The sequence below is a fragment of the Lemur catta genome, chromosome 1 (genome assembly GCF_020740605.2).
Source record: "Lemur catta isolate mLemCat1 chromosome 1, mLemCat1.pri, whole genome shotgun sequence".
Lineage (NCBI taxonomy): Eukaryota > Metazoa > Chordata > Mammalia > Primates > Lemuridae > Lemur > Lemur catta.
Window position 1 is genome coordinate 103,008,731 of NC_059128.1, and position 26,281 is coordinate 103,035,011.

General features: G+C 54.9%; 1 protein-coding gene across 12 annotated transcripts in view; it reads left to right on the top strand.

The window, feature by feature from the left end:
- Positions 1 to 25,831, top strand: part of PML (PML nuclear body scaffold) — a 53,110-nt gene extending 27,279 nt beyond the window's left edge. Inside the window, exons 5-9 of one of the 12 annotated variants that reach the window (XM_045531772.1) lie at positions 3,947 to 4,096; positions 4,531 to 4,789; positions 5,817 to 5,869; positions 14,209 to 14,356; positions 15,405 to 17,967. In XM_045531772.1, the coding sequence (XP_045387728.1) occupies positions 3,947 to 4,096; positions 4,531 to 4,789; positions 5,817 to 5,869; positions 14,209 to 14,356; positions 15,405 to 16,189 (1,395 nt within the window). In that variant the 3' untranslated portion in view covers positions 16,190 to 17,967. Of the gene's footprint in view, positions 1 to 3,946; positions 4,097 to 4,530; positions 4,798 to 5,816; positions 5,870 to 6,480; positions 7,670 to 14,208; positions 14,357 to 15,404; positions 17,968 to 24,825 lie in introns of those variants that run through there. The other 11 variants (XM_045531788.1, XM_045531821.1, XM_045531801.1 and 8 more) reach the window with 11 other exon arrangements.
- The last annotated feature ends 450 nt before the right edge of the window (positions 25,832 to 26,281 follow it).

Consider the following 26,281-nt stretch of genomic DNA (forward strand, 5'->3'; position numbering starts at 1 on the left):
ATTCGTCCACATTGTAGCATGTGTCAGAATTTTCTTCCTTTTCATGGCTGAACAATATTCCATTGTATGTATTTTGCACATTTTGTTTGTCCATTCACCTGTGGATGGACACTTGGGTTGCTTCTACCTTTTGGCTATTGTGAGTAATGCCACTGGGAACATGGGTGCACAGATATCTCTTTGAGACCCTCTGCTTTCAGTTCTTTTGGGTATATACCCAGAAATGGAATTTCTGAATCATACCATAATTCTATTTAAATTTTTTGAGGAACTGCCATATTGTTTTCCATATTTGGCTACACTGTTTTATTAATACATTTCACCAACACTAGTACATAAGGGTTTCGACTTGTCTACATCCTCACCAACACTTGTTATTTTCTCTTTTTAAGAGACAGGGTCTCACTCTCTTGCCCAGACTGGAGTGCAGTGGTGCAATCATAGCTCACTGTAGCCTCAAACTTCTAGACTCAAGTGATCCTCCCACCCCAGCCTCCTGAATAGCTACAGGCATATGCCACCACATTTGGCTAATTTTTAAAAATTTTTTATAGAGATGGGGTCTCGCTATGTTGGCCAGGCTGTTCTTGAATTCCTGGCTGCACGTGATCCTCTGGACTACCAAAGTGCTGGGATTACAGGCATGATCCACTGCACATGGCCTCTTTTTTAAATAATAGTTATCCTAATGGTTGTGAGGTGGGTTAGACTCTTTTTTGATGACCACTCACTGTAAAAATATATGTTTCACATCATCACATGTAGTATATACACATACACACACATACCCATAGCTAAACAGAAGTTTTACAAAACAGAGTATGGTTATTACATGGAATGTACTCTGCGGGGAGTTAGCTATACTCCCAGCAAAAGTTCGGGTCCCTCAGACAGGGGTCGCTGCAAAGGATGAAAAAATAGTAGGAAACAGAAATAAAAATAATATACAGAGGCAAAGATATAGTTTATAAAGAACAGATTTATGAAGATAGGCAAAGGAGAGTACTCAGAGGGGTACACCCCTTCCCGTCAGGTGCAACCCTGACTGAAGTTTCACAGATATTTATAGTGCACAGTGTTTCGGTTGCCAGGGGTAACAGGATTTACATAATAACAGGTAGTTCGGTTTAGGTTCAAAGTCTCCCAAAAGGCTTCTACAGATCCCTTAACTACCTCTATATAGGTGAACAAAGGGTCATAAAATCTTCTTAGGCCAAACTTCTAAGTTTTAAGATAAAGCTATCACTTTAGCAAAAACAGAAACATCGTGGCTCTGGTTACTGTGTATTAGAACAGAGATTTCAGAAGTCAAGCATGAGCTGTCCCTTATGCTATTAACTTGAACCGCATGGTTTGTCTGGGCCTGTCTCAGGCAGCATATCTTATTGATCAGCTTTTATCTCTGATCAGTTCTCATCTCAGGCAGCTCTCATCTCAGGCAGGGCAGCCTGTCTTTGTTGATCAGCTCCCCATCCCGTGGCTCTATGCAAACCTGGTTTGTCTTTCAAAGCAGGTGAGAACCACAGGCTTGAGACTTGCACCTTGGAAAGCAGCTGCTACTAACCATTGAGATTTCTTCCTGAGGCGAGGCAGCTTTTGCTATGCGAACTAACATGTTTACAATTTCCTTCAGGGCAAAGCCTTGCAAGACTCCTGAAATCATTTCTATCTCTAAAAATATAGGGGGCATTTCTATAAATCAATATTTCTTAGGCCCAACAGTCCTCCAATAATTTCTATTCTATACTATTTTATTTAATATAAAAAATGTTGGTTGTGACTCACTAAATTGCTTTCATGATCCGTGAATGGGTCGCAAGATGTAGTTTGACAGACGCTTGCCTGGAGAGCTCAATGGTGAGCGTAGACCTTCCTGGAGGCCTGGGAGAGAAAGGCCCTGGGACAACCGTCACCCGCTGTTTCCCTTCCCCAGAGGGGCTCATGCACTCTAATCCAGGGATACCGTTCTCCGCCCTCTCTGTAAGATACTGAGAGGAAGGAAGGGAGGAGGGAAGGAGGTGAACCCATCCCCAGGAAGGAGCTGCCACAGGCTCTGGTACCCAGCACCTCCCCAAGTCGGTGCCAGGCTGGAGCCTTGCCCGCCTCAACTCACTTGCCGGCGGCCTCTGTTCCATCCTCCTCACCAGCCCTGGCTTGGCTGGCGTCCTCAGGAGGCCCTCATGGGAGGGACGGAGCTTGTCCCCATGAGGAAAGTAGATTCCCGCCACTCTCTCATTTTCAAAGAATGGTCCAGCGTGTGCTTCAGTTTCACGTAACGGAGAAAGACCTGGGGGGGGCGGCACAGGGGGGGGCGGGGAGGGATGTGAAGGGCCAGCGAGGGAAGAAGACAGCGCACAGTGGCAGGGCAGGGGGTGGGGGTGGGGACTTCATTTAGAAACCGCTGATTTCGCAGCAGGTGGGGCTCCTAAGGTGTGTGACCTTGGGAAATCACTTCACCTCCCTGTGTCTCCTCCTGCTCCGTGATCAACAATAGTCAGAGTACGCCACCTACTGTTTTTTAAACTATAATTTTTTTATTGTGATAAAATTCATAGAACGTAAAATTCACCAGTTTAGCTATTTGAAATGTGCAATTCAGCGGCATTTAGTACATTCACAATCTTTTAAATATTTTTTTAGAGATGGGATCTTGCTATGTTGCCCATGCTGCCCTGAAACTCCTGGGCTCGAGGGATCCTCCCGCCTCAGCCTCCCTGTATACTCACAATCGTGTATAACCATTACCACCTATCTAATTCCAGAATATTTTCATCATCCGAAAGAAAACCCCATACTCATGAAGCAGTCACTCCCCATTTCCCCTCCCCCATCTCCTGGCAACCACCAATCTGCTTTCTGCTCTGTAGATTTAGCTATTCTGGATACTTCATATAAAGGGAATCGTACAGTATGTGTTCTGTGCCTGGCTTCTTTTGTTTAGCATAATATGTTCAAGGCACATCCACACTGTTGTATGTTTCAGTACTCCAGTACTTTCCATGGCTGAATAATAGCCCACTGTGTGGCTGTACCACGTTTTATCCATTCATTGGTTGGTGGATATTTGGTTTGTTTCCTCCTTTTGGCTATTGGGAATAGTGCTGCTGTGGACATTCATGTACAAATTTTTGTTGGAACATCTGTTTCCAGTTCTTTTGGGTGTGTACCTAAGAGGAGAATTGCTGGGCCATAGAATTATGGTAATTGTATGTTTAACTTTTTTAGAAACTGCCTCTACTTCATTTGAGACTGGTACATGAAGCATTTAGCACAGTGCCTGGCACAGAGTAGAGATGAAAACTATTTATCACCATCCGTGTCGTCACCATCGTGAATGACACTTTCTAAGTGCCAGGTGCTCCTCTAAACATTTTACTTGTATTAACACATTTCATCCACATTACAGTATGAGATAGACATTGTTATTTGTATTTTACACAGGGGAACTGAAGCCTGATGAATTTTGAGTAATTTGTCCAACTTGTGGCCGAGGTAGAGTTAAGGTCAAGGGGACAGAGTTCAGGTCACAGGGAGGCCAGGTGCAGCTCAGTGGGAGGGTTTTTCACTGTTGGAACCTTGCAACTGTTGGAGGAGCTGCTTCCACCAGTGGTGAGCACTCTGTCTTTGGAGGTGTGTAAGCTGGGCCAGCTGCTGAGCATGTCTTAGGGGGAGCTGGGCAGTGTGATCCCTGAGGTATCTTCCAGTGCTGTTAGGACACACAAGAACTGAAGTGTCCCTGGGCACCAGCAACTCAGAGTCAGAAGGAAGGGACATCACCAAGGGTTTGGCAAGGACTCCTTGCCCCTAGTGAGCTCTGAGCTTGGGATCAGCGAGCCTGAACTTGTGACAGGGTGAGGCCCTGGGATTGGGCCGACCGCAGATCTGGGGTCCCTCGCCCTGAGCCTGCTGCCTGGGCATTTCTGACTCTATTTCCCTGACTTTGCAGCCTGAGGAGACGCAGAGAGTGCAGATGCAGGCACCAGCCCAGGCCTTGGGGCTGGCCGAAGCCCAGCCTGTGGCAGTGGTCCAGTCAGTGCCTGGGGCACACCCTGTGCCAATGTATGCCTTCTCCATCAAAGATTCCTCCTACAGAGAGGTAAGGTTCTGGCCGGCCCCTGCCTCCCAAATGCCCAGATTCCACCGAGCAGTGAGGGGCACTGGGGTGCGAATCCAGGCCTTCATCTGCTCTTCACAGGAAGTGCCACTCTGCACTGTCTCTGCTCCCCCCTTGCTCTTGGCTGCATGGCCAGGAAACTCCCCCTGGGCTGGAAGAGACTCGTGCTTGAGCCACTTCCAGCCCAGTGGGGACCCTGAGACGCCCAGGGCTGTCAGAGACCAGCAGGGATTGGTGCTTGGCAGCTGGGCCCAGGCTGGCAGGGCTTCTGGTCTGAAGAGAGGCATGATCTGCGTGGCCGAGAGCAGAGGAGAGGGTGTGGTAGCGGAGGGGCCAGTAGGAACAAAGGGGCCGTGGGCTCTGCCCACCAACCCTTGGAGGTACCTGACCTGGCCCTGTGGCTCCCCTCTGTGCAGGAGGTCTCCAACACAGCCACACCCCAGAAGAGGAAGTCCTGCCAGACCCAGTGCCCCAGGAAGCTCATCAAGATGGAGTCTGAGGAGGAGAAGGACGCAAGGTTGGCCCTGAGCTCCCCTGAGCAGCCCCGGCCCAGCACCTCCAAGGCAGTCTCGCCACCCCGCCTGGATGGGCTGCCCAACCCCAGGAGCCCCCTCAGGGGAACCGATTTCAACCTGCCCAACAGCAACCATGCGACCAGCAGCCCCGGGGAGGCAGGTAGGGAGGTGGGTAGCACAGCAGCCTGTGAGCTACCCTCTGGGGTCTGGGCGCGGGGGCCCTCTTCTGCACTCTGACCCCACCTAAGAACACTGAAGCCAGCAGGAGGCCCTTGTGTGTCCTGCTCTGAGCTACCACTGAATGGGGCAGGGATAGCCCTCAGTTTGCCTAGGGGTGAGATTTTGATACAGCCACCGTGTGTTCTGCCATGATTGCAATGCCGGGAGCCTGAGGGGCTCACCCGCCCAATTGCATGCGTCATTGCCCCAAAACATTAACCTTGCAGTGGCCAGTGCCACGCCTCTGTGCAGGGTGGATCTCCCCAAGAGATGCCTGTTGGTGGATGCGTAGCACTTTCCCAGAGTCCACACCCATCCTTTCCCCACATTTTTCTGCAAAGGCCACCAGCTGAGGATCTCACTTGTCTGAGTATCTCTTGTGGACAGACACCACCAGACAGGGAGTCAGAGTCCTGGGGCAGGAGCTGAGGTCAACCCAAAGAATTCTGGAACGAGAGAGTTCTTCCTGGATCTGCTTCACCCGAGTACAGCCCTGTTCTTCCTTTGATGTCCTAGACTGAGCTCCGGCCACAGTCACACACTGAGCCCTGATGCTCCTTACCCACAAACGCTGTTGGCAATCACAGGGTTTTGAACAGCTGGGTGAAGTGTCTTTTAACTCCATACATCCCAGCTCACAGGGCTGAGAATCGGGACAAACCAGTGTGCAAAAAGTCCCAAACCAGGTGACAGTTAAGCTCCTGTGCAGGGAGGAAACTCGGAATTCAGGGCCAATAGCTTAATTAAATATGCACAGGTGAGGCATGACAAGGGATGATGGAAACCCGTTTATGAATAAGTCAAACCCAAACACAGAGCAGATCCACACTGGCACACACGGTGAATGTTCACATCCCCGCAGAGCACCCAGCAGCCCTCTAGCCTGCAAGGACCCCACCCAGCTGAGCACCACCCCCTCCCACGTGCACCCCGGGCTGCGCCTAACCGTTCTCCCTGCCCTGTTTCAGAGGAGCGCGTCGTGGTGATCAGCAGCTCGGAAGACTCAGATGCTGAACACTCGGTGAGTGGCCCAGAAGTTCTGCCCAGGACTCCTGCCTGCCCCCATTCCAGGTCCCAGGGGTCACAGCCACAGCAGGTGACTCTCAGACTCACCTTGCACTTGGGGAATTCCCCAGCAAGGCAATGAGTGCTAAGCTGTCCTGAGGACAGTCTCCAAATGCCGGCCGCATGCCTGGACCGCCCCAGCCCTCCCAGCGGGCAGGGCAGGAGCCTTCTGTAGCCATATGTATTCTCGTATAGCACGCTTCCTTTCAGAGCCCTGTCTCTTTTCTGCAATGTCCAAGGCCTTTGTCTGGAGCTTCCTTATGCATTTTCTGTCCTCTAAGTTCTCCCGGAGGAGGGCTGGACAGGAATCCATTCTCTGGTTAAACGCAGCCAGCGAGGGCCAATGCAGGGGTGTGACACTATGGGGCAGCCCTGGATTGGGGCCAAACAAACGAGCTTTGACTCCATGTAAGAAAGAACTTTGAAGTCATCCCACAGTGACACAAGTGTCCCCAAGGGTAGTGACCCTTCTGTCCCTGGAGGTTTGTTACTATAGGCTGGGCTTTACCTGTCCTGGGGAACAGGGGATCTGAATAGAGTGAAAGGTTGGACTGGGTGGCCCCTGAGGTCCCTTCCAGCCCTCAGTCTGAGGTTCTGTATTGGAAAGTGCACGGAGCCCACGGAGAGTGCCCAGCCACCACCGTCCTTGCCAGCCCAGTCCCTGCTGAGAGCACGAGGAGCCTCCTGCCCCCGCCGGGCCCGCCGGGCCTCCCGCCTGCCCCACGGCACTTGCCGCCCCCCAACTTGGCTTCCCCAAGCCACCACCTCTGATGCCGCGTCTCCCAGCCAGCCTGCGGAGCACCAGGAGCATGCCGCTGTCCACCGCGGGATCAGCCACCTGTTGCACAGAGCTCAAAGAGCCATCCGCCTTCGCCACATCCACCACTTGCCCCTCCGATTGCATCATGGCCCAAAGTGGCCCTGGTCTTCCCAGGTGGTCCAGGCTACCACCCCTGCCCCCACAGGGCCCCCCAGCCATCTCGCCCAGGAGCAACCTGCCCACCTGTACAATGCCATCGGCCTGCGCCTCCGGGTGCGAGGGGCCAGGCGGTCCCGCAGCCGCTCCCTCCGGGGCTCCTACTTGTCCCAGTGGCTCAGCCGCTTTTTTGCTCTCCCTCTCTCCTCCATGGCGTCCCAGCTTGGTGCCTCTTCCCTAGGGGAGTCAGGGGGAGGCAGAGCACCCCAGGCTCTTGTGGCAGGAGTTCCCCTTGGGGATTCTGACAGAGCCCCCGTGGAGAGTCCCCAAGTCCCACCGGAAGCCTCTCCAGTTACATTCCCACCCGCCACCCTGGGCCCAGGCCCCGCTGAGGCAGGCCTCTGAGCGCCCTGAGTGCCTCCCTCCTCTTGCTGTCCTGCAGCCAGACGCCCCTGCCCCAGTTGCTGAGCTGCCTCCAGCCCATGCACTGAAAGCCCTGGGCGTAGTAAGCATTCATTAACTCTTGGTCAAGGAATGAACCAAAGAATGAATGGCTACGTGGACCTCTGGGCTGGGAGAACTGGGTCCTCTCCAGCTACGAGGGGAAGGCTGAGGGTGTGGCTGAGATCCAGGCCGCCCTTACAGGCCTCTTTGCCCAAGAAGGAAGCTTCCCTCTCACTGTGCGCCCTCCTGTGTCCCACCGGTAGCATAGCCTTCCGCACCCCGACCCTCTCCCCAGGTCTCTGGGCCTCTGCCAGGATCTGAGCCCATGATCACAGGGACTGCCCACCTGGAGACCCGGCAGACGTGGCTGCTCAATAAACGCGTGTTGAACGATCACCCTTGCGAACCCTTCTTCCATGACCATCCAGCTCCCTGATGGATTGAGCCCTTCCCTGCAGGTGGTTTTGTCTCCTCCCTACACTGGAACTAGGTTCTCCTCTGGGGAGAACCTCAGAGGCCCTCGGAGTTTCCCTCCATGTCCCCTCTTCCTCCCACACTCATGAACATCAGAGGTGGTAGGTGGGGTCCAGGCCCCCACATGCCCCTTGGAGTGGTCCAGTCCCCGCCATCTGGTACGACCCCCCATGCCCTTGAGGTTTCAGCTGTTGGGATGGACACCACTCTCTAGCTCATCTCAGACACCCTCCTGCCTCCCTCACGGAGGGAAGACTGGAGCCCTGCCTCCTAGGTGACTTCTCCCCACCCAGGTCCTGCCTTCCCCTGGTGACTTCTGCATCTATTGCCCTGACCCCCACTCCCTAAGCTCTCAAGGATCTTCCCCCCATTCCGCTTCAGCCGCCAGCCCTGTGGCCACACTCTGTTCCTCGCCGTCACCAAGCACTGTCCATCTCTCAGCTGTGCCCTCGGACTCTGACCACAGGCCCCTGTCCTTAGGCTCTCAGCCCCGTGCCTTCACCTCCCTGCAGCCAGCGCAGCCCCCGTTTCAGCCAGTCTTTTGCCAGGATCTCAGCTCCCTGCCCCACAGAAAATCCTGGAAGCATTCAGTCGCTTGCCGCCTCTGTGCTGCCACCAGGAGGCTGAGATCTGTTGGAGAAAAGCCACACTGCTGGGAAACTATAAAGGATTGCCCCTAACCACTGGGGGCTCCCCCGTACCCCTGCCAGCTCGCCCTCCACCCTCCTTGCTCCGGCCACATCCCGACCCTCACCACAGCTGGTGGCTGCACCTTCTGCCCCAGGGAGAAGACAGGAGCCCTCTGATGGCTTTGGGACAGTTGGCATCTCGCCCCTTATTACAGATTTGCCTGTCACCATCACACCCTTTCCCTGTCCCTTCCGTTAGGGTGGAAGGGACGTCCACCTCCCTCCAGGACTCACCCCTGTGGTCCTGGCCCCAGCCCCCCACCCCCTTGAGAGCCTCACTCTATCTGCCCATCTGTAGCTCCTGCATCCGCTAAGGCCACCGCTTCTTCTGAACGCAACACCCTGAGGCCTCACTCCTCTTGCACTTCAGCACCCTCCTCGCCCCTGCCTCTCCCGACTCGCCTGCGCTCCCAGCACAAGCGGCGTCCCCATGCCTCTAAGCCCAGGGTCCCATTTAGTCATTCCTCTTGACCAGCGTGGGACCCGCCTGCTGGAAAGATTGCTTCCCTCGAGGTCAGGAGGTTTCCCCTGCGACTCTGGGCACCCCTCACTCTCCTTTCAGGTCTCTGTTCCCTGAGATGGTGTGTGCCTCCAGCCTGGGCTCTGGGCCCTCTTCTCTTTTTAGTCTGTGTAGTCTCCGGGGGATCTCAGCCACACCCCCACTTCAGTTACTGCCCAGGGGCTGCTGACGCCCAGCACCGGCACCCGCCTGCCAGCATAGACAGTGGCCTTCCGACAGCTCTCCCTGGATGCCCTGTAGGTCCCTCAGACTCACCATCTCCTCCTCTCAGCGGATGGCTCCCCTGTCTGCCCAGTTACACAACCCAGGACACTGCCCCTCTCGACTGCTTCTCGCATCCAGCCAGCTCTTGAGTCTTGCCTTCCCAGGGTCTGGCTTCCTCTGAAATCTGGGCACTTCTTTCTCAGAATCTTGGTAAAATTAAAGCTACCACTGGCCCTGGGTGCAGGTAGAAGCCTGGGAAGGAAGGGTGGAGGGAGCATTAGAGTGCCAGTCGTCCCCCTGGACGTCACAGAGAATCAAGTGGGGAAACCTAAACCAGCCCTGTTTAGGAGGGAGGGGAGGGGAGTGTGGAATCTCAGGGTTCGGCAGGGGAGGTCTGAGGCTAAGTGAGGGGGAGGTATACACACGTTTCAAGTTTTGAAGAATTAAACAGCTAGGAGCCATTGCTTATTTTAGAGAACAGCCCTGGGGACATGGGGAAAGAGCCAGGGGACCACTGCTTTTGTGTATATATTCTTTAGACACATGTTTTAAAAATTAACCATTACAGGAGTCCCAGACTGTCAAAAATATATTTAAAAACCCCAACAAATTAGGTCTCCAGAATGCATGTCTTGCCCACCTTCCAGGTCCCTTCCAGATTCCTGGTGTCCCTAGAGCACCCTCAGCACCCCCACTGCAAATTGCTGCTCCCTGGGTTAGAGGGAGGGGGCAGGGTGATATTCACAAGGTGCCACCAGCTGGCATACCCCATCCTACGCCGCTCTGTGCCCTTGGGGGACCTCACAGTGAGTGAAGGTTGTAGACAGAACGCTGGCCTGCTAGAATGTCACACCTGCCAAGTACACCAGGGTATGCAGGGCCCCACCCTTGGGCTCCAGCTGTGTCTCTCTGCGGGTTTGGTGGGAGACCAGTTGCACAAGGAGGAGTGAGAGGCAGTGGGGCGCAGTTGTGGGGTGGAGGGGCAAGTCTCAGGCCTGGTTGTGGAGGACCTGGAGTGAGGACTTCTTAAAAACCGCAGGTGTGGGTCAGCAACGCCCCTGCTTTAGGACACAAAGCAGAGAAGATACGTGTTCTCACCCATTTTTGTGACAGGTGACTGGCTCCGGTGCCTCAGTGGCGGCAGCGGCAGAACCAATTGGAAGCAGGAGGGGGCCCAGGCGAGGGGCAGCCTGAGGCAGACCAGATGTGGGGGCGGAGGAAGGGAGGCCTGCGGGGAGCGGCTGGTGCGTGCGAGTCTGGGAAGAAGACACTGGGGTGCTGGCTGAGGGGCTGCGGCAGTAGGCAGAAGGGCAGCAGAGGCCACAGGCTAGCTGACGCGTGGTCTAGTTTACTGATCGTGTGTGATATCCCCGGGACCTTCAAGACTTTGCAAGAGCTGGGTTTTGTATCTGCCAAAAGCAGCAATGCATGTGTCTTGCCAGACTGGTCCCAGCGGTGGCGGAAGCTTGGGTGCTCAGAAAGTCCGTCAGGAGCTAGGGGGCTCTTGATAAGCACTAATGCCAGATACTAGATATCTTCAGCAGGCCAGGTGCTGACTGTCAGGGTTTGGCTTGTGTCTGTTGGGCTGATGAGCAAACATGGAATGAGTCAGTGATTAGGACAATCGTTCTCAAGCTGGCTGTACACTGAGGCGTTTCTTTTTTATTTATTTTTTTTGTTTTTCTTTTCACTTGCTCAGACACGTTGGCATATACACTGGGGAGTTTGAACAACTACAGATTCCTGGATGCCACCCCCAGAGATTCTGCGTGAATCAGTCTGGGGTGCAGCCTGGGCTTCCAGAGATTTTGAAAGCTACTAATGCCTAGCCGAAGTCAGGGACCCCTGAACTGGGGGTTCAGCTGCACAGCTGCGTCAGAGGAACACTGCTCGTTTGTCTGTGCAGCAGCCTCGAACAGAGGTGACATTTAGATACTGGGGTATGATACGACAGGAGAGAGGAGAGGTCGCGTCTTCCCAGACGAACCTCCTAGACTTTTGGAAGGTGATCAGAATGTCATGCCAGCTGCTTCCTATGAACACCGGTGGTGCAGCTGTTAGACCTGCCGTGTTGAGCTGGAATGCAGTTGGGCTGCTGAGGCTGTGAGATCGGTGATGCCGAGAAGTGGGACAGGTGTACTTGCGAACAGACTGCACGTGTATCCTAGCTGCATGTGTATCCCGAAAAAAATCCTGGCTCCCACGAGGCTCAGTGTGAGCACAGCTTTGCTTTCAAAGAAACACAGTCCATTAACCAAGTATAATAAAGAAATTCCAGCATTTACTTGCATTTTTCAATGCAAGGGAATTTCCTTTCCCTATGAAAGGGAATCTGGCTCATAACCACCAGCAGCGGGTCTTCAGTCCCTCTTCCCCTTTCCTTTGGCACCGGCGTGTCCCACTCCACGGTATGCAGAGCTTTCCCCCTTCGTTCCCTGTCCTCCCACACGGGTCGCGTCTCTGCTCTCCACTCATTTCCTTTTGCCCCCATTGCTTTTCTCTTCCAAGCAAATCCCAGCTGTTTCTGATGACTGTCCTTCTCTGTGCTCCCCCTCGCCCCCGCCACCTAGTTATCCTGATGTGTGGAAGAAAGCTGAGGAATGGGGGCTGGGGCAGAACAGGGGATTGTCCCCTGGAGAGCGGGGAGGGAAGATGCCCTGCACTGACCCTCTGAGTCTGATTGCCCTGCTGACAAACCAAGTCTTTAGAAAAGTCTTGTTTAAATGCCCCAGTACTCCCCAGCTGTGCTGCTGGGGTTTAAGGTGGAGCAGGGGAGAATTGTGAGTTCTCCATGGAGTAGTCATACTTTATGGAAGTCCCCAAGGGCAACAGGACTCTTGGAGGAAGAGGAGTCAGGGTTGAAAGATCCAGCCTTTCCTCCACCGATACGCTCAGTGGAAAGAGGGTGTCCTTTTGCTAAGGGAGCCAGTAGGGCCTCTGAAGGCAGCTTCCATAAGTTCAGGGTAAAGCACATTTCCCTGGCCCCAGAACAGTGGAAGGCTCTAAAAATGAGGTTCTGGTGGCTGCCATAGTGACCCTGGTGTAAAGATGGGAGAGGCAGCCCAAACAGATGGCTGTGTGGCTCTCTGGGGAGCTCTAATCTTAGAAGAGCAGATCTGGAGGGGACAAGACTGGCTCTAAGCCCTGAGGGACATTGCCACAAGGAGACAGGCGGAGGCACTTGGGGCCACAAAGGAGCTTTTGCAGTTATGTTTGGAGCAAAAAGCAGAAGGAAGAAGAGAAAGCCCAGTGTGCTCTGTCAGTGGGTGGCAGCATGGACTCAGCAAGGACACCGCTCTTCAGCTGTTGGCAAGAGAGGGAGCCCAGCCCCTCCCAGCAGCCCACGTGGGAACACGGCTCCTTGGGGACGCCTGGAAAGAGAAACACTGGATTCTCCCAAAGTGGGAGAAGGTGGATCCTGCGGTCCCCCAGCTAGCAACTTGGAGGAAGACTCCTTGTGGAAGGCTCCCAGAGCAGGTGGGGTCACTCTGAGCAAGACGCGTGAAGCCAGCTTTTGACAGCACGGCCGACTCCAGAGTCTGGAGGTGCAAGACGCTGGGCAGACTCTTACGTGATCCTTGCGCACAAGGGGCAGAAGCAGCTCTGCTGGAGTCACAGCAGGTGTTTCTGGCAGTGGCTGGGAGGAAGCTGGTGGACTGCAGCAGGCTATGGGATGCAAGTCAAGTCGTGCTTGGCCATTCCTAGGAAAATCCACCACAGTTAACTCACCTGTGGGCAGTAAAGCCTTTCTCTCGGCTAAAGCTTTGTTAAAAACAAATACTTCACCTGGACAGTGGAAGGGTTTAGGGCAAGGGAATATGCTAATTGTCTCCCAGGTCAGGGACGTTAGATAGAGGCCAGAACTCACAGAGGCTTCAGGCCCAGGTGACACCAACTCCACTGACAAGCCAGAGGCAGTCCATAAGGAAGACCTAGCGCAGGCCTGCCCCGGACTCTGTCCCAACTGGCCCTGTGACACTAGCCATGTCCCTTTCTCCTGGTCTCTCGCTAAAGTCCACAGGGGGCATTCACAGGAGGTTCTGAGCTGGTCACCAAAGACTGAACACCTGGGCGTGGCAGCTGAGCAGATGATGAGCATCCGACTCTGCTTATTACCACCAGAGGCTCTGCCTCCCTCTGCAGTCCCAGCCCCTGGGAAGATCTCAGAGCTGGAGCTGCTGCCTCTCCTCCGGCCTTCAGTGCTCCTTCCAGGACCTGAGTGTGGGAGAGTACTGAGGCTCAGGTGCCTTGCCTGGGGGAGCCTGGGACTCCCAGGTGTCGCTAAGCAGTCTGCTCTGTGCTAAATGACAGGAGGGCTCCAGGCTCCAGGCTCCGAGCTTTTCTGCTCTCTCGCTGCCACGGACCTGCGTGTCCACCTATATGGTGGCCTTCAGGAGGCCAAATAGCCCTCCCTCCCCTCTTTGTAGGGACCTCAGGTGGCTTTGGAGACAAGAAAGGCCAGGCTCCTGGCCCCTTCCAAAGAATCATCTGGGATTCAAGATGAGGCCCCTTCCTCCTGTCCCAAGTTTGTGGTACTTTTTCTGAATCTGCTCAGAGAGATGAAATTAGGAGAGGCCTCTCAGGCCCTGCCCACCGTAGCGGCGGCCCTTCCCGGAGCCCCCACAAGCAGCACCCCTCCCCATGCACACACTCACTCGCACACGCTCTCACACTTGCACAGGCTGGCCACGCAGGGGCACGGTTCATACCCCCTTGTGCGTGCGCACTCATGCCTGACACCCACGTTCATTCTCACTTGTGCACGTCCACCAACGCCCTCTCTCCCCTACTCACTAAGGTGTGTGCCCTGATTCACACACGCGACCCTCACATGTGACACGCCCAGTCCACGCCCGTTCATGCACACACACATTCTTTTTCCCAGTGATATATCCTCCCTCTGTACACGCAGATGAGGCCATCCCAGCGTGCTCGTGTGTCCCCCCACTCACACACACATGCACACTTGCTCCTGGCCCGTGCTCCCCTTGCCAGTGTGCGCCCTTGGCCCTCTGAACCCCTGACCTGTGGGTTTTTCTGTGTTGCAGTCCTCCCGAGAGCAGGATGACAGCAGCAGCGAGTCCATTGACCTCCAGCTGGAGGGCTCCTCCCTCAGGGTCCTGGACGCGAACCTCGACGATCTCCAAGCGGAAGACAGGCCCCTGGTTTTCTTTGACCTCAAGATTGACAATGAAAGTGGGTTCTCTCAGGGCCACCCCCACCCCTTTCTAGCTCAGTCCCCGAGTGGCCAAAAGAAGTGCAGGCAGAGCCATCTGTGAGGCCCAGGAGAGCTCCGAGCTCTGGCCAAGGACGGCAGCCAGCCTGGGCAGAGCGCTCCGGCCCAGGGGGCTCGCTGGGTGGTTTGAACAAGGACATCTGCCTTGACCAGCACCTGAAGTCGGGGGGCAGGGGTGGAGCAGGTGCCTCCACAAGTTCCCCTCTGACCAGTCCTTCCCGTGGACAGAGAGCCTTGGGGGCACCAGGCAGAAACACAGCGTGTGAGCCCATGGCTCTGACACCAGTCGGCCAAGCAAGGCCTTTGGCTGTGCCTGCACATTTCTGAGTTCAGGGCCCATCCCACAGGTGGCTGCACATGGCCACCAACAGGGCCAAGGTCACAGAGAGAGATGACTCCTTGTCTCAGAAGCCCCTGACTCCCTCCAGTGTTTGCCCTGGTCCTGCATTGCCCCTCCCTGAGCCAGAGCCCTGGGCCATGCCCTGTGGCATGGACGCAACACTGGGGCTAGCCCGGCCAGACAGAAGCAGCAAGTGTTTTCATAGCACAGGAAAGTCATTTGCAGACCTCAGCAGGAGGCTCTGGGCCATGCTCTGAGCGCAGTAGGACTGGGCAGGCCTGCTGTGTGCCTCCCAGGTGTCTGACAGGCTGGGCTCCTCAGCTAAGTGACTCGAGTGCATGGAGTAGAGGGCGAGGTGGACGAGCCAGGGATCTCTGATGCAGGGGGTGAAGTCGTAGAAGGCAGGAGGGACCGGTGGTGGGGTAGGGACAGCTGGATCCCAGGCAGGTGAGCAAGGTGTCTATGGGGCAGCCCAACCTCCCCTCTGACCGCTGTCCCAGCAGAGCCAGGGGCAGAGCTGTGTTGGGAGGCTGGTGTTTGGCTCCTGCCAGCAGGCCGCTTGGTGGGATCTCTAGATGGTGGGTCGGCAGCCCTGGGGGTGCCCCCTACTTCCACCCCATCAGCTCCCATGCCCCCAGGGCCTCACCCTGCCCTTCTCTCCTGCCCAGCCCAGAAGATTAGCCAGCTGGCAGCTGTGAATCGGGAAAGCAAGTTCCGTGTGGTCATCGAGCCCGAGGCCTTCTTCAGCATCTACTCCAAGGCTGTCTCCCTGGAGGTGGGGTTGCAGCACTTCATCTGCTTCCTGAGCTCCATGCGCCGCCCCATCCTGGTCTGCTACAAGCTGTGGGGCCCTGACCTCCTGAGCTTCTTCTGGGCCCTGGAGGACATTAACAGGCTGTGGGAATTCCAGGAGGCCATCTCGGGCTTCCTGGCTGCCCTGCCCCTCATCCAGAAGTGCGTGCCCGGGGCCAGCAGCTTCAAACTCAAGAACCTGGCCAAGACCTACCTGGCAAGAAACATGAGCGAGCGCAGCGCCATGGCCACCGTGCTGGCCATGCGTGACCTGTGCCACCTCCTCGAGGTCTCCCCAGGGCCCCAGCTGGCCCAGCACATCTACCCCTTCAGTAACCTGCAGTGCTTCGTCTCCCTGCAGCCCCTGGTGCAGGCGTCCATGCTGACCCGGGCCGAGGCCCGCCTCCTGGCCCTGCACAACGTGAGCTTCCTGGAGCTGCTGCGCGCATACCGCCAAGACCCGCAGGGGGGCCTGAAGAGGTACAGCTGCTACCTGAGCCTGCAGTCCACTGAGTCGTCCCCCACCCAGCCTGATCTCAAACTGCAGGCTCTGAGCTCCTACTTCGAAAGCCTACTGAAAGGGCCGGCCTCCACACGGGCAGAAGGCATCTCTTCTCTCCCTGGCCACAGCTTGGCAGAAGGGGCCTCCCAGAAGAGCTGAAAGGAGGGGATGACTGGCTTGGGGTCTCTGGTGGGCAGAGAGGAATGGGGTTTCCCTGAGCCAGGCCCCACCCATCACAGCATTCCTAGGTCCCGGTGCCCAGTATTCAGTTGTTATTTGGTCCAGAATCAGTTTCCTTTCTCTGGGATCAAATTCCTCTTCTCTAAAAATCCTACAGAGAAGGTTCCAAGTACAAGCACCCACCACCCTAGGGGCAGACCAGACCCCCAGCCCCTCCCTCCAGGAGCCAGGACCAGGGAGGTCCTGAGTGAGGAAGGCATAACCTCTGGGCTCCCTAAGTGGCCCCAGTCTTGCCCCAGCCCCCCCGACCTGCCACCACCATGGGTGTCCTTGCAGCTCCTCCCAGACCCCCGCCACTGCCTCAGGGCACCTGCTGACAGCTCCCACAGAGAGCAGTCTGAGGTCTGACTGCCTCAGCAGCCCCATGGGGACCCAAAGTGCCTTTCAAACCAGACTGCGCCTCCTGAGTTTGGGTTCTCCCAGCCTCTGCCTGCCCGGAGGCCAACTCTGTTCACTTCCCCTTTCCTCCTCACGCCATCAAAGATGGAAGATGTTGCCATGCATGAGCCCACTTCCAAAGTCTGACCCTTCAAAGCTTGCTTCCTTCCTCCTGGCCACACAAATGCCTCTGCCTAGTCCGGCTTTCTCTTTGGTCATCAGGCCACCAGCACAGCCCTACCAGCATGGCCCTTCCCAGCCCCCACCCTCAGTCCTCCCAAAGAATGTTCCACACCACTCAGCTTGTAGTGCAGGGATCTGCAGCATTGGCGTCCCCTGAGAGCTTCGTAAAAATGCAGACCCACGGGCTCTTCCTTAGACCTCTGGAGTCAGAATCTTTGGGGGTGGGACCCAGCGATCTGTGTTTTAACAGGTCTCCAGATCATTCTGACGCATGTGCAGGTTTGAGAACCTCTGCTCTATTAGACCGCACCTCTGAGGGGAAGCAGTGTGCAACAGCAGGGAAAGTTCTGTCCCTGTTCCTGACTGTGCATTGAGTGTGACCTAGGAAAAGGCCCCTTCCTGAGCTCCAGCGTCCCCATCTGTAAAATGGGTTGATCGGGCTGCCTGGTCTCAGAGCTCCCATCCAGCTGTGCCATCCTAGGTCATTAGGAATGGACAACAGGCCTCTGAGGCAGTGTACAAAAAGATTTCTCATCCTTGAACCCTAGCCTCCCGTTCTACGCCATTGGTCCCCAACCTTGTGGGCAAACCAGAGGTCAGCAGCAGAACACAGGCAGGTCAAGGCTGTCCCTCTCATTAGCAGAACCACTGTTCCTTCCTGCTCCCTCTCTTCCCTGATCCTGGGATGCTTCCCAGACAGCCCAGGCCTCCAGCCTCAATGGCTGATGGCCTCACCTTTCACGTCAGTGAAATGTGTGTGCCCTGCCTCAGCCCCATCCAGGGGGTGCCCTCAAGATCCACTAAGGAATTCTGTAGGAACTTGTTCCCCCAGTGGGAGTGCTGGCTTTAACAGGGAATTCAGATGCATTTAAAATAAGATTCTGATGCTAGATTGTTAAAGCCAGTGCTGGCTCTGAGGATCCTGTGGAAACAGGCTGATGGATGGAGGGGAGGAAGGAGGCTGGGACCCCAGCCTGGCTGTGCTGACGGTCTCAGCAGCTGTCAAGGCAGCACTTGGGCAGCTCCTCCTGTCACTGATTTCCAGTTGCACCATGCTTGCTAGCTTCCGATGTGGTTGAGGGGCGCTCTGCCCTGTCTCCACTGTCTCAGCCTTTAATAAAGATATGAATCTTGAATGCCTGACGCTCCAATTACGGACTGCTTGGCCCACCCCAGAGGAGCCATTGAGCAGCCTCTTGCCTGGAGAGGAGGAGGCTCTCCCAGGCACCGGTGAGTGGGTGCTTGCCCAGTGCAACTGTGCTTTGTGGGGGCTTTTCAGGACTTAGCAGAGCTGAGAGCCCCTCGTTGCTCAGTGCCGGGAACCTCAGAGATGTGAACCCCCCATTCCAAGTGGGGAGACCCAGGGTGGGCTTGCCTCGGAGTCATCTCCAAGGGGGAGACCCACATGGAGGGAAGGAAGCTTCAACGTCAAGAATTGCCTCCTAGAAGGAGCCAGGAACCACAGACAGGGTCTGGAAGAACTTTGCCACTGGCCTTTTGGATAATCTTGTACTCTTGTCTGTGTCCCTAGAGCAACAGATGGCAAAACCCTAAAAAAAGGGAGGTGGGGGAGGTCCAGGACATTGGCAATGTGTGAGTCATGTGCTGTCTTGGATGTCACGGATGGAACTTTCATTAGTACCTGCAGGAATTCCCATGGCACAAGCATTAGAGGAATTGCCCTCCCCTGGCCGAGTGAGCAGCCAGGTAACAGGAATGGATCAGTGCCACCACCCTGAACCCCACCCGACTGACCCAGTGCCCACATTCCAGTCCTGGAGTTTATTCTCTTAGCTTGACCCTTTGACAGAAAGACCAAGTCCAACTACGTGCCTGTGTTTCCTGTTTGAGTTACATCTGAGGTTTTTACATGTTGAGTAATCACGAGCTTTCTGGCCGAGAGGTCAGGACACAGTTCCAATCCTCCCTTAGTGGCCTGTGGCCTGGTCTGGAACGTTTAATTCTCTGGGATCCTCCAGGCCCTCCTGGGGAAGATGGGATAATGGGGGTCATTTTTTACTTCACGGGATCTTTGTGTGAACCAGGGAGAAAATATCTGTGAAGATAGATTTTTAATATATAAAGAACCACAGAGATTTAAGATCTTATTTCAGACACAACCACGATAACAGTGTTCTAAATTTATAAATTATGGGAAAATAAACATCTTAGATCTTAGCAAAAAACCACATGGGCTTGTCTTCAAGGGAGTGAAGAGCAAGACCTGGGACGGGCAGACAGCTCTGCCCGAGGTGCTGGGGCCGGAGGGAGCCGGGAGGGTCAGGGGACCCGCCTTGAGCGTCCGGGCAGCAGGTGGCGCTGTGCCCCGCCACACCCAGGTGGAGGTTTGGGCACAGGCCGTGGGCACAGAATACGGGGACAGTCCCACTCCAGCGCCTCCCTCCGAGGCCCGAGGGCTTAGTCACCTAACCAACTGTGATGTGGCTGTCGCTTCCACCTGCACCACGCCCAGCTGCCTGGCCCGCGCAGCGGTTGTCGCGCCCTGCGCCCTCTCCTCGTCCCACCCCAGGCTCACCGCGAGGCCGCCCGCCCGGCCTGCCCAGGCCGGGGTCTAACTCCCGCCCACGCTCCAGCGGGCCGTCTCCTGCTCTGACCTCGGGCTGTCCCCACCGCGCACCCCATGCCGCGGCTCCTGGCCCGGGGTAGGAGCGTCCTTTCTCACCTCGCTTCGCGCTCACAATTAAGGAAACTCCGCAGCGTGGGCGTGCGCCCCGGGCGGAGGCGCACCAAATGTCAAGGCAGAGAGGGTGGCACACCAGGGACTCTGCCCGGCAAGGGGGGGCGGTGGTAGCACATTGAGGATCCTGCCTGGCCGGGAGGGGAGAGAGCTGGGGCTGCTTCCAGGCCCTGCCGGCAGAGGGCGCTGCAGCCCCACCGGGCCTGGCGGGAGGCGGCCGCTCGCCCCGCAACGCGGGTGTGCAACGCGGGTGCGGGCGGCCCAGGCTCCCGCAGCTCAGCCCTTTCTAAAGCGCCGCGCCTACTTCCGGTGCATAGAAGATAACTTTAGGCAGGTGGCACATGGAGAAACATTTTTTAAATGTTAAACCTTTTGTATTTAACATCTATTAGAAACAATATAACCAACCTATCAAAACTGTGATTTCTGGGATAGCGTTACTCAGAATGATGCCAAAGTAGGATTCTTTAAAGGTCCACTTAGGACAAATATTAATTAACTACAAGCTCAGAAGAGACACAGGTATAGCAAAACTGGCTGTGACGTGAACGACCTAACTTGGGGAAATACTGGGTTACCCATGGAGTCAGGGCATTCGGGGTGAGGGTTGGAGCTAAGGTCAGGGCCCAGGTTAGAACCGGGGTCAGGATGGGGTGGGGGCTTAAAATCCAGGTGAGGCCTGAGGTTAGGCTTTGGGGTTAGACCCGATGGAGGGTCACATTTGGTGCTTAAGGAATGGAGTTAAAATTGAGTCGAGTCAGGAATTTAGTTAGGAATGGAGTTAGACTCTTCATGCCATGGGTCTTTGTGACTTTAGCAACTGAAAAGTCCATGAAACTGTGAACAGATAGGCACGGGCTCCTGGGGAGGCCCCCTAATGTGGCACCCCAGGTGCAGTCTGCCTTCTCCCCAAGGTCCTCTTCCCGAGGCACCTGGCAGGGGCTGTGCCCGAGCTCCTTTGAAGCCAAATAGGGCCAATGGAGGGACTGAGGAGTGGGCAGACCTCACCAGGAGTGACAGCACTGCCACGACCGGGTGATAGTGCCCCCAGCTAACAGGACAGAAAGGTAACTGTGTGCCACACACTACTTAACCCTCTAGCACAAGTAACCTCATTTAATCTTCTCAACCACCCTATGTGGTTACATCTGCAGCCTCATTCTACAGACGAACACAGGGGGGCAGCAAGGCTGAGGACCTGTCAAGGTCACTAAACTTGTATGCGGCAGAGCTGGGACTTGCCCAAAGGGAGCCTGTGTCTAGACTGGCACCATCTGTGGCCCACACTGCAGGGTGCGTGGCCGTGTGTTGGGGACAGGTTTCCTGTTCTCTCCTTCCTGTGCCCTCCTAGTCTGTCAGTCCCAGGTGATGTGAAAGGCAGGTCCCCAAAAGCTACCCGCCTATGCTTAAATTTATCCTGATTCTAATTTTTTCTTTAGGGCAGTGTTTCTCAACCTTTTTTTATTTTTTTCATTATTTTCCTCCTAAGGAGCCATTTTAGACAGTTCTTTCCCCTAACTGAGCCTCCCCCCAGGGAAATTTCAATACCATAGATACACTGTAGATTCCTTAGGATTTTCTAGATACGAGAACGTACCATCTGCAAATAGAGATCGTTTTTCTTCCTCCTAACACAGACGTACTTATGGACTGTGGTCCTTTGGAGGGTCAGACACCAGTGTAATACCTAAGATTGTTAGCTGCTCTCCCCTCCCTGCCCAGAACAAATTTTCATCCTCTGTAGGGTGGTATTACCTCTGTTGAGGACGCGTGATTAAGGGTAAGGTCCCAGACCCAGTTACAATGCAGGTAAGAAGTGGTCGTGGCTGGTGCCAGCCCCTGTGTGGGGGTGGAAGTGGGGCGGGGGGGGGTCAGGCTGGAGGAAGATGGAGGGAGTGTGGGCAGGATCTCTGAGGACATGCCCCCCTGTGGTGGCTTTGGTCCTGGTCCTGGTCCTGGTCCCAGGCACAGGCCCATGCTGAGCTGGGGCTTGGGGAAGGATGGGGCCACTACCATCATTTATTTTTGTCTCTGAATCCAAGTGTCAGCTCCAGGCCCATTGGACCTGAATAAAGCAGCTGTTGGCCGGGCACAGTGGCTCACGCCTATAATCCTAGCCCTCTGGGAGGCCATTTGCCGAGGAGGCAGGATCGCTCGAGGTCAGGAGTTGGAGACCAGCCTGAGCGAGACCCCGTCTCTACTAAAAAAACAGAAATAAATTATCTGGGCAACTAAAAATATATATAGAAAAAAAAATTAGCTGGCCATGGTGGTGCATGCCTGTAGTCCCAGCTACTCGGGAGGCTGAGGCAGGAGGATCGCTTAAGCCCAGGAGTTTGAGGTTGCTGTGAGCTAGGCTGACGCCACGGCACTCACACTAGCCCGGGCAACAAAGTGAGACTCTGTCTCAAAAAAATAAAATAAAGCAGCTGTTTATGGAGATTCTGTTTAGAGAAGGATCTAGAATTTTGACTGACTCTCTCCATACTAAAAACGAAAACAAAAACAAAACAACCCTAACCAACCAACCAACCAAGAACAAAAAACAGGAAGTTTAGAAGTCTATCTACCCTTTTACAATGCATTTGCTGTTAAGTGAGGGAAAAATTCCTTCATTCTTGGCTCAAGGAACTTCCTTAAATTCAGACCAGCTGCCTGGACTATGCTATAGTCCGTTTATAAATATTATAAATATCCAAAACTTGATAGCCAAGCAGATGACAAAAGCTAGCTAGCTAACCACAGACATTTTCCAAAAAGCTAGCCAGTCAGACGAGTATAGTAGGAGGTATTGTGAAATCCTGTGCTGCTTGTCTGGTTGTCCAGAACTGCGTGATTGCACAGGCTGAGTGCAGACAGCCTGGGTGGATGTACTCAGAGCTGACTCTCCTGTAGCTCCACAGCCTTACAGCCCTGGCTGGCCCCAGGGTGGACCCATTGTACAAGTCAGTCCAGCCAACAAGGAGACAGAGGCTGGGCCCACAGTGGGGCGCTTGGAGAGAGCCTGGAGCAGCTGTGCGTGTGGTAGTTAGAACATGGGCTTTGGAGAGACCTGGGTTCAAATCCCACCTCTGCTGTATGACCTTAGACAAACTGCTTAGCTTCTGTGATCTCATATGCAAATTGGGGGTGCAATCCATATTTCAAAAAGTGTGAGGATTAAATGACATCACATATAGAAAGTACTAAATTTAGCAAATCAGCAACACAATAAAAAATACATCCAGCACTCCAGAGAAGAAGGCATTGCGCTGACTCCCAGAATGCACCATAAGCACTGTCTGCCTCTCCCCTCCCCTCCCCTCCCCTCCTTTCTCTTTCCCCCTCTCTCTCACTCTCCTCTCTCTCCTGGTTCATTTAGGATCTGGGTGGCTCTATCCCCGACTCCTTCTCCTGGTGCCTACACCCCCATCCCTCCCTCCAAGCCACCTCCACTGTCTCCTCTACCCAGACAGGGTCACCCTGCTGGCTGCAGGCTGGAGGGATTTATAGCAGTCCCCTCCCTCCTCGTCCCCACCTGGCTAGGCTACCAGACGGTGGCAGAGATGTGGGTTGGACAGAGGGGGCCCTGGGAGAAGCAAATAAATACATCAAGTTCCCGGCTGGGTCTGGAGATAAGGACTCTGGGAGATGAGGCTGCAGCGTTCTTCGCAGACGCTGTGCTGCATGGGTTCACCCTTCCCAGCCCGATTCCTCTGGTGTCCCTGGGACAGCCTGTGTGGGGCACTTCAAAGAGGACTGAGCCCAGAGGTTGTCCTTCCTGGGAAGCACTGTGCTGAGGCACCCTTCCTCAGTTTGGATGTTGTAGGGACAGGTCTGAGGAGTGAAAATGTGACAGACCCCAGTCCAAGATGAGGCAGGCAGGTAGGAGGGATGTTTAGCCACACAGTGCAGGAGGGGAAACTGAGGCCAAGAAGGGAGAGAGATTTTTCCAAAGTCTCACAGAAAGCCAGTGGAAAAGTAGGGACAGCCCCCTAACCCCTGACTTCCTGCTCTGGACCCCCTTACACTGAATTGTGCCTGGCTGTCCCCAAGATGTGGCCATTAGAACTGGCCTTACCTGGGTACAGAATTGCAGGCGCCTCTGCAACATGCCAAGATACACATCAGGGAGGGCTGTCCTCCCTCCAAATCTCTGCCCCAGCCAGCTGCCGGCTGGAGATGCTCTCTCTATGAGGCCTGATTTGGGCTCAGCATCCTGTTACAGGTAACTCCAGGTCAAGAGCACAACCTCAGCCTCTGCCACACGTGGGCAGGGCTCTGATTCTGGTGCCCATAAGGACTGGGCAGGGGGGGTTAATACAGGAGACCTGAATTAAGGGCACTTGTCCCACCCCAGAAACAGCTGTCCTCACCATTGGCAAGGCCACATCTGCCCAAGAGTCTCAAGGGCCTCCTGACCAGCAAGCCCACCCATGGCCACCAACTCTGCACGTCCTTGACCCAGACTGTCAGGGAGGGGATCTCAGAGAAGCTACCTGCTGGGGGCATTTCCCAGCCCCACCTGCTCTGTGAACTCTCTTTTGGCCTCCGTCTCCTCTCCCTCTGGTAAAGTGGAGGGGTGGGGATGAGGGACCTCCAGGCCTCAAGCTCTGATGGACCAGGTCTGGGACTCTTTAAGGCTGTCATCACAGCTCCCTGTCTGTCCCTCCTCCAGGTGGGTGCAGGCCTCACAGAGTCTTTCCATGCTAGTAGAGCCAATTGCCTATAGGCACAGAGAGAGGGGGTCCCGTCCCCCAGGGGCAGCCCTTCACCAGTGTCTGACTGCCTGGAACCAGGACAAATTCTGAGGTGTCAGTTTTGCACAAGAGCTCTCTGGGCTCAGGCCGAGGCTGAGACTAAGCCTGAAATCACACCCGTGCTTGGCTTCTTCCTCTTCCTCCCTTGCTTCCCCTCTCCCTTACTGGCTTTTGCAGGGAATTTCCTTAATCAACCGCTTGCGTGCAAAACCTTGTCTCAGGTCAGCTTCTGGGAAATCATTTCCAAATACAAATGAAAAGGGCCTATTGATAGGGAGAGACTGAAGGTCCGAGAGAGGAAATTCAGTTTCATTCCGTCCTGCCACGTGCCTTTTCTGTGGTGTTCTGGGATTTGATGGGGACAGTGGAGGGGAAGGCCCTGGGCAGCCCTGCAGGAGCTTTGAGTCCGGGAGGTGGGGTGGGGTGGGGGGGATGGAGGAAGAGGAGTAGACCCTGGGCCCTGCCCTCCTGGACTCTGCTGGGGGCCACACAAGGTGGAGGGAGTCTCTAAATATGCGTTTATGGTGGCTTCTCTCCATGTCCTTTGATGGCACCAGGCAATGGAGAACTGAGCGTCACAGAGCAGAGAGGACTGGCAGCCTTGTTCTTCCTTGGTCAGCGCACCAGGCTCCTGAAATATTCGGTGACCAGGTTTTAATCTCCAGTAATATTACTCCCCTTGCCTCTGAACCTTTGAAGTGAAGGGCCTTTGGGAAGTGTTTTGAAGCAGGACGCTCCTGCCCACAGAGCAGCGCACTGCAGTTTGGGGAGGAGGTTTCAGCTCCTGGGGCCCAGAGTGCCGATGGCCTCCAGAGATGAGGCTGGTCACAGTGTGACAGGAGGGGAAACACAGGCACTGCTGAGGGGCATGAGGAGGAAGGGATGCAATGGTCCCAGACTTTCCAAGGACATCTTCCTGCAGGAAGCCCCATCACATGGCAGCCTACCCCCCAGAACCCCAGCTCAACCTGCAAACGGGCTTCTTCTAAAGCCACAGCACCCGAAGAACTGGGGTCTCAGAGAACAGCAGGCCTGGAAGGGCCCCAGGGCACATCTAGTCCATTCTCTGCCACTGCATGAGTGGAAACTTGGAAGGAGAGAGGGCAAGGAGCTGCTGAAGATCACACAGCAAGTCTGTGAAGCCGGAGGAAGTTTTCAGGTGGCAGAGCCCCAAGCCCGGCGTGGGCTCTCCGCTCTGGCCTGCCCCCACACTCCTCCGAAGACCAGGGAGAATTCTCCATCCTGTTTCCCACCTCGACAGCAAAGTGCCTGTCTTCTCTGCCATGGGACTGGGAGACATGTTCAGGATGCGAAGTCATGTAGGGACATCCTTGAGTTCATAAACATCTCCTGTTCATAAATATCCAACTAAAGACTGAAGCTTCCACTGCTCCCAAAATAGCTTTGGATCCCAGCACAGGCATTTCCAAGAACAGATTTTTATCCTTTTAAGAATTCCGTGAAAGAGCCGGGTGCAGCGGTGTGCGCCTCTAGGCCCAGCAACTTGGGAGGCTGAGGCGAGAGGATGAGAGGATCACTTGAACCCAGGAGTTCAAGGCCGGCCTGGGCAATATAGCAAGAGCCCATCTCTTAAACCTTTTTTTAATTTAAATAAATAAATAAAGAGTTCTGTGAAAGCAGAGAATCCTCTGGTTTGCATATCTACCAAAGAGAGTTTCCTGAACCTGGACACACACACTCCCCTGACGCTGACCCTGGTCACAGACTGTGGACATAGATTGGAGTAAGTTCCAGGTAAGGAAGTATCCAATATGGTTCCTTATAATTATGGTCACTCTCATTTCAATTCATTCTGACATGGTATTAGCTCACTCTGAACATGCAACCCCAGCCCTTCTATTTACAGCGGATTTCTTGCTCGTGGTGAATGTTGGGGTCGACTCCTCCATATCCATTTTCGGGCTAGATGATCACTCCGAGCCAATCAATTCCATCCCTTTCGCCAGTGACTGGTTCAGAGACGGGTAGTCCTACACCAGCATGTGTCAAGAC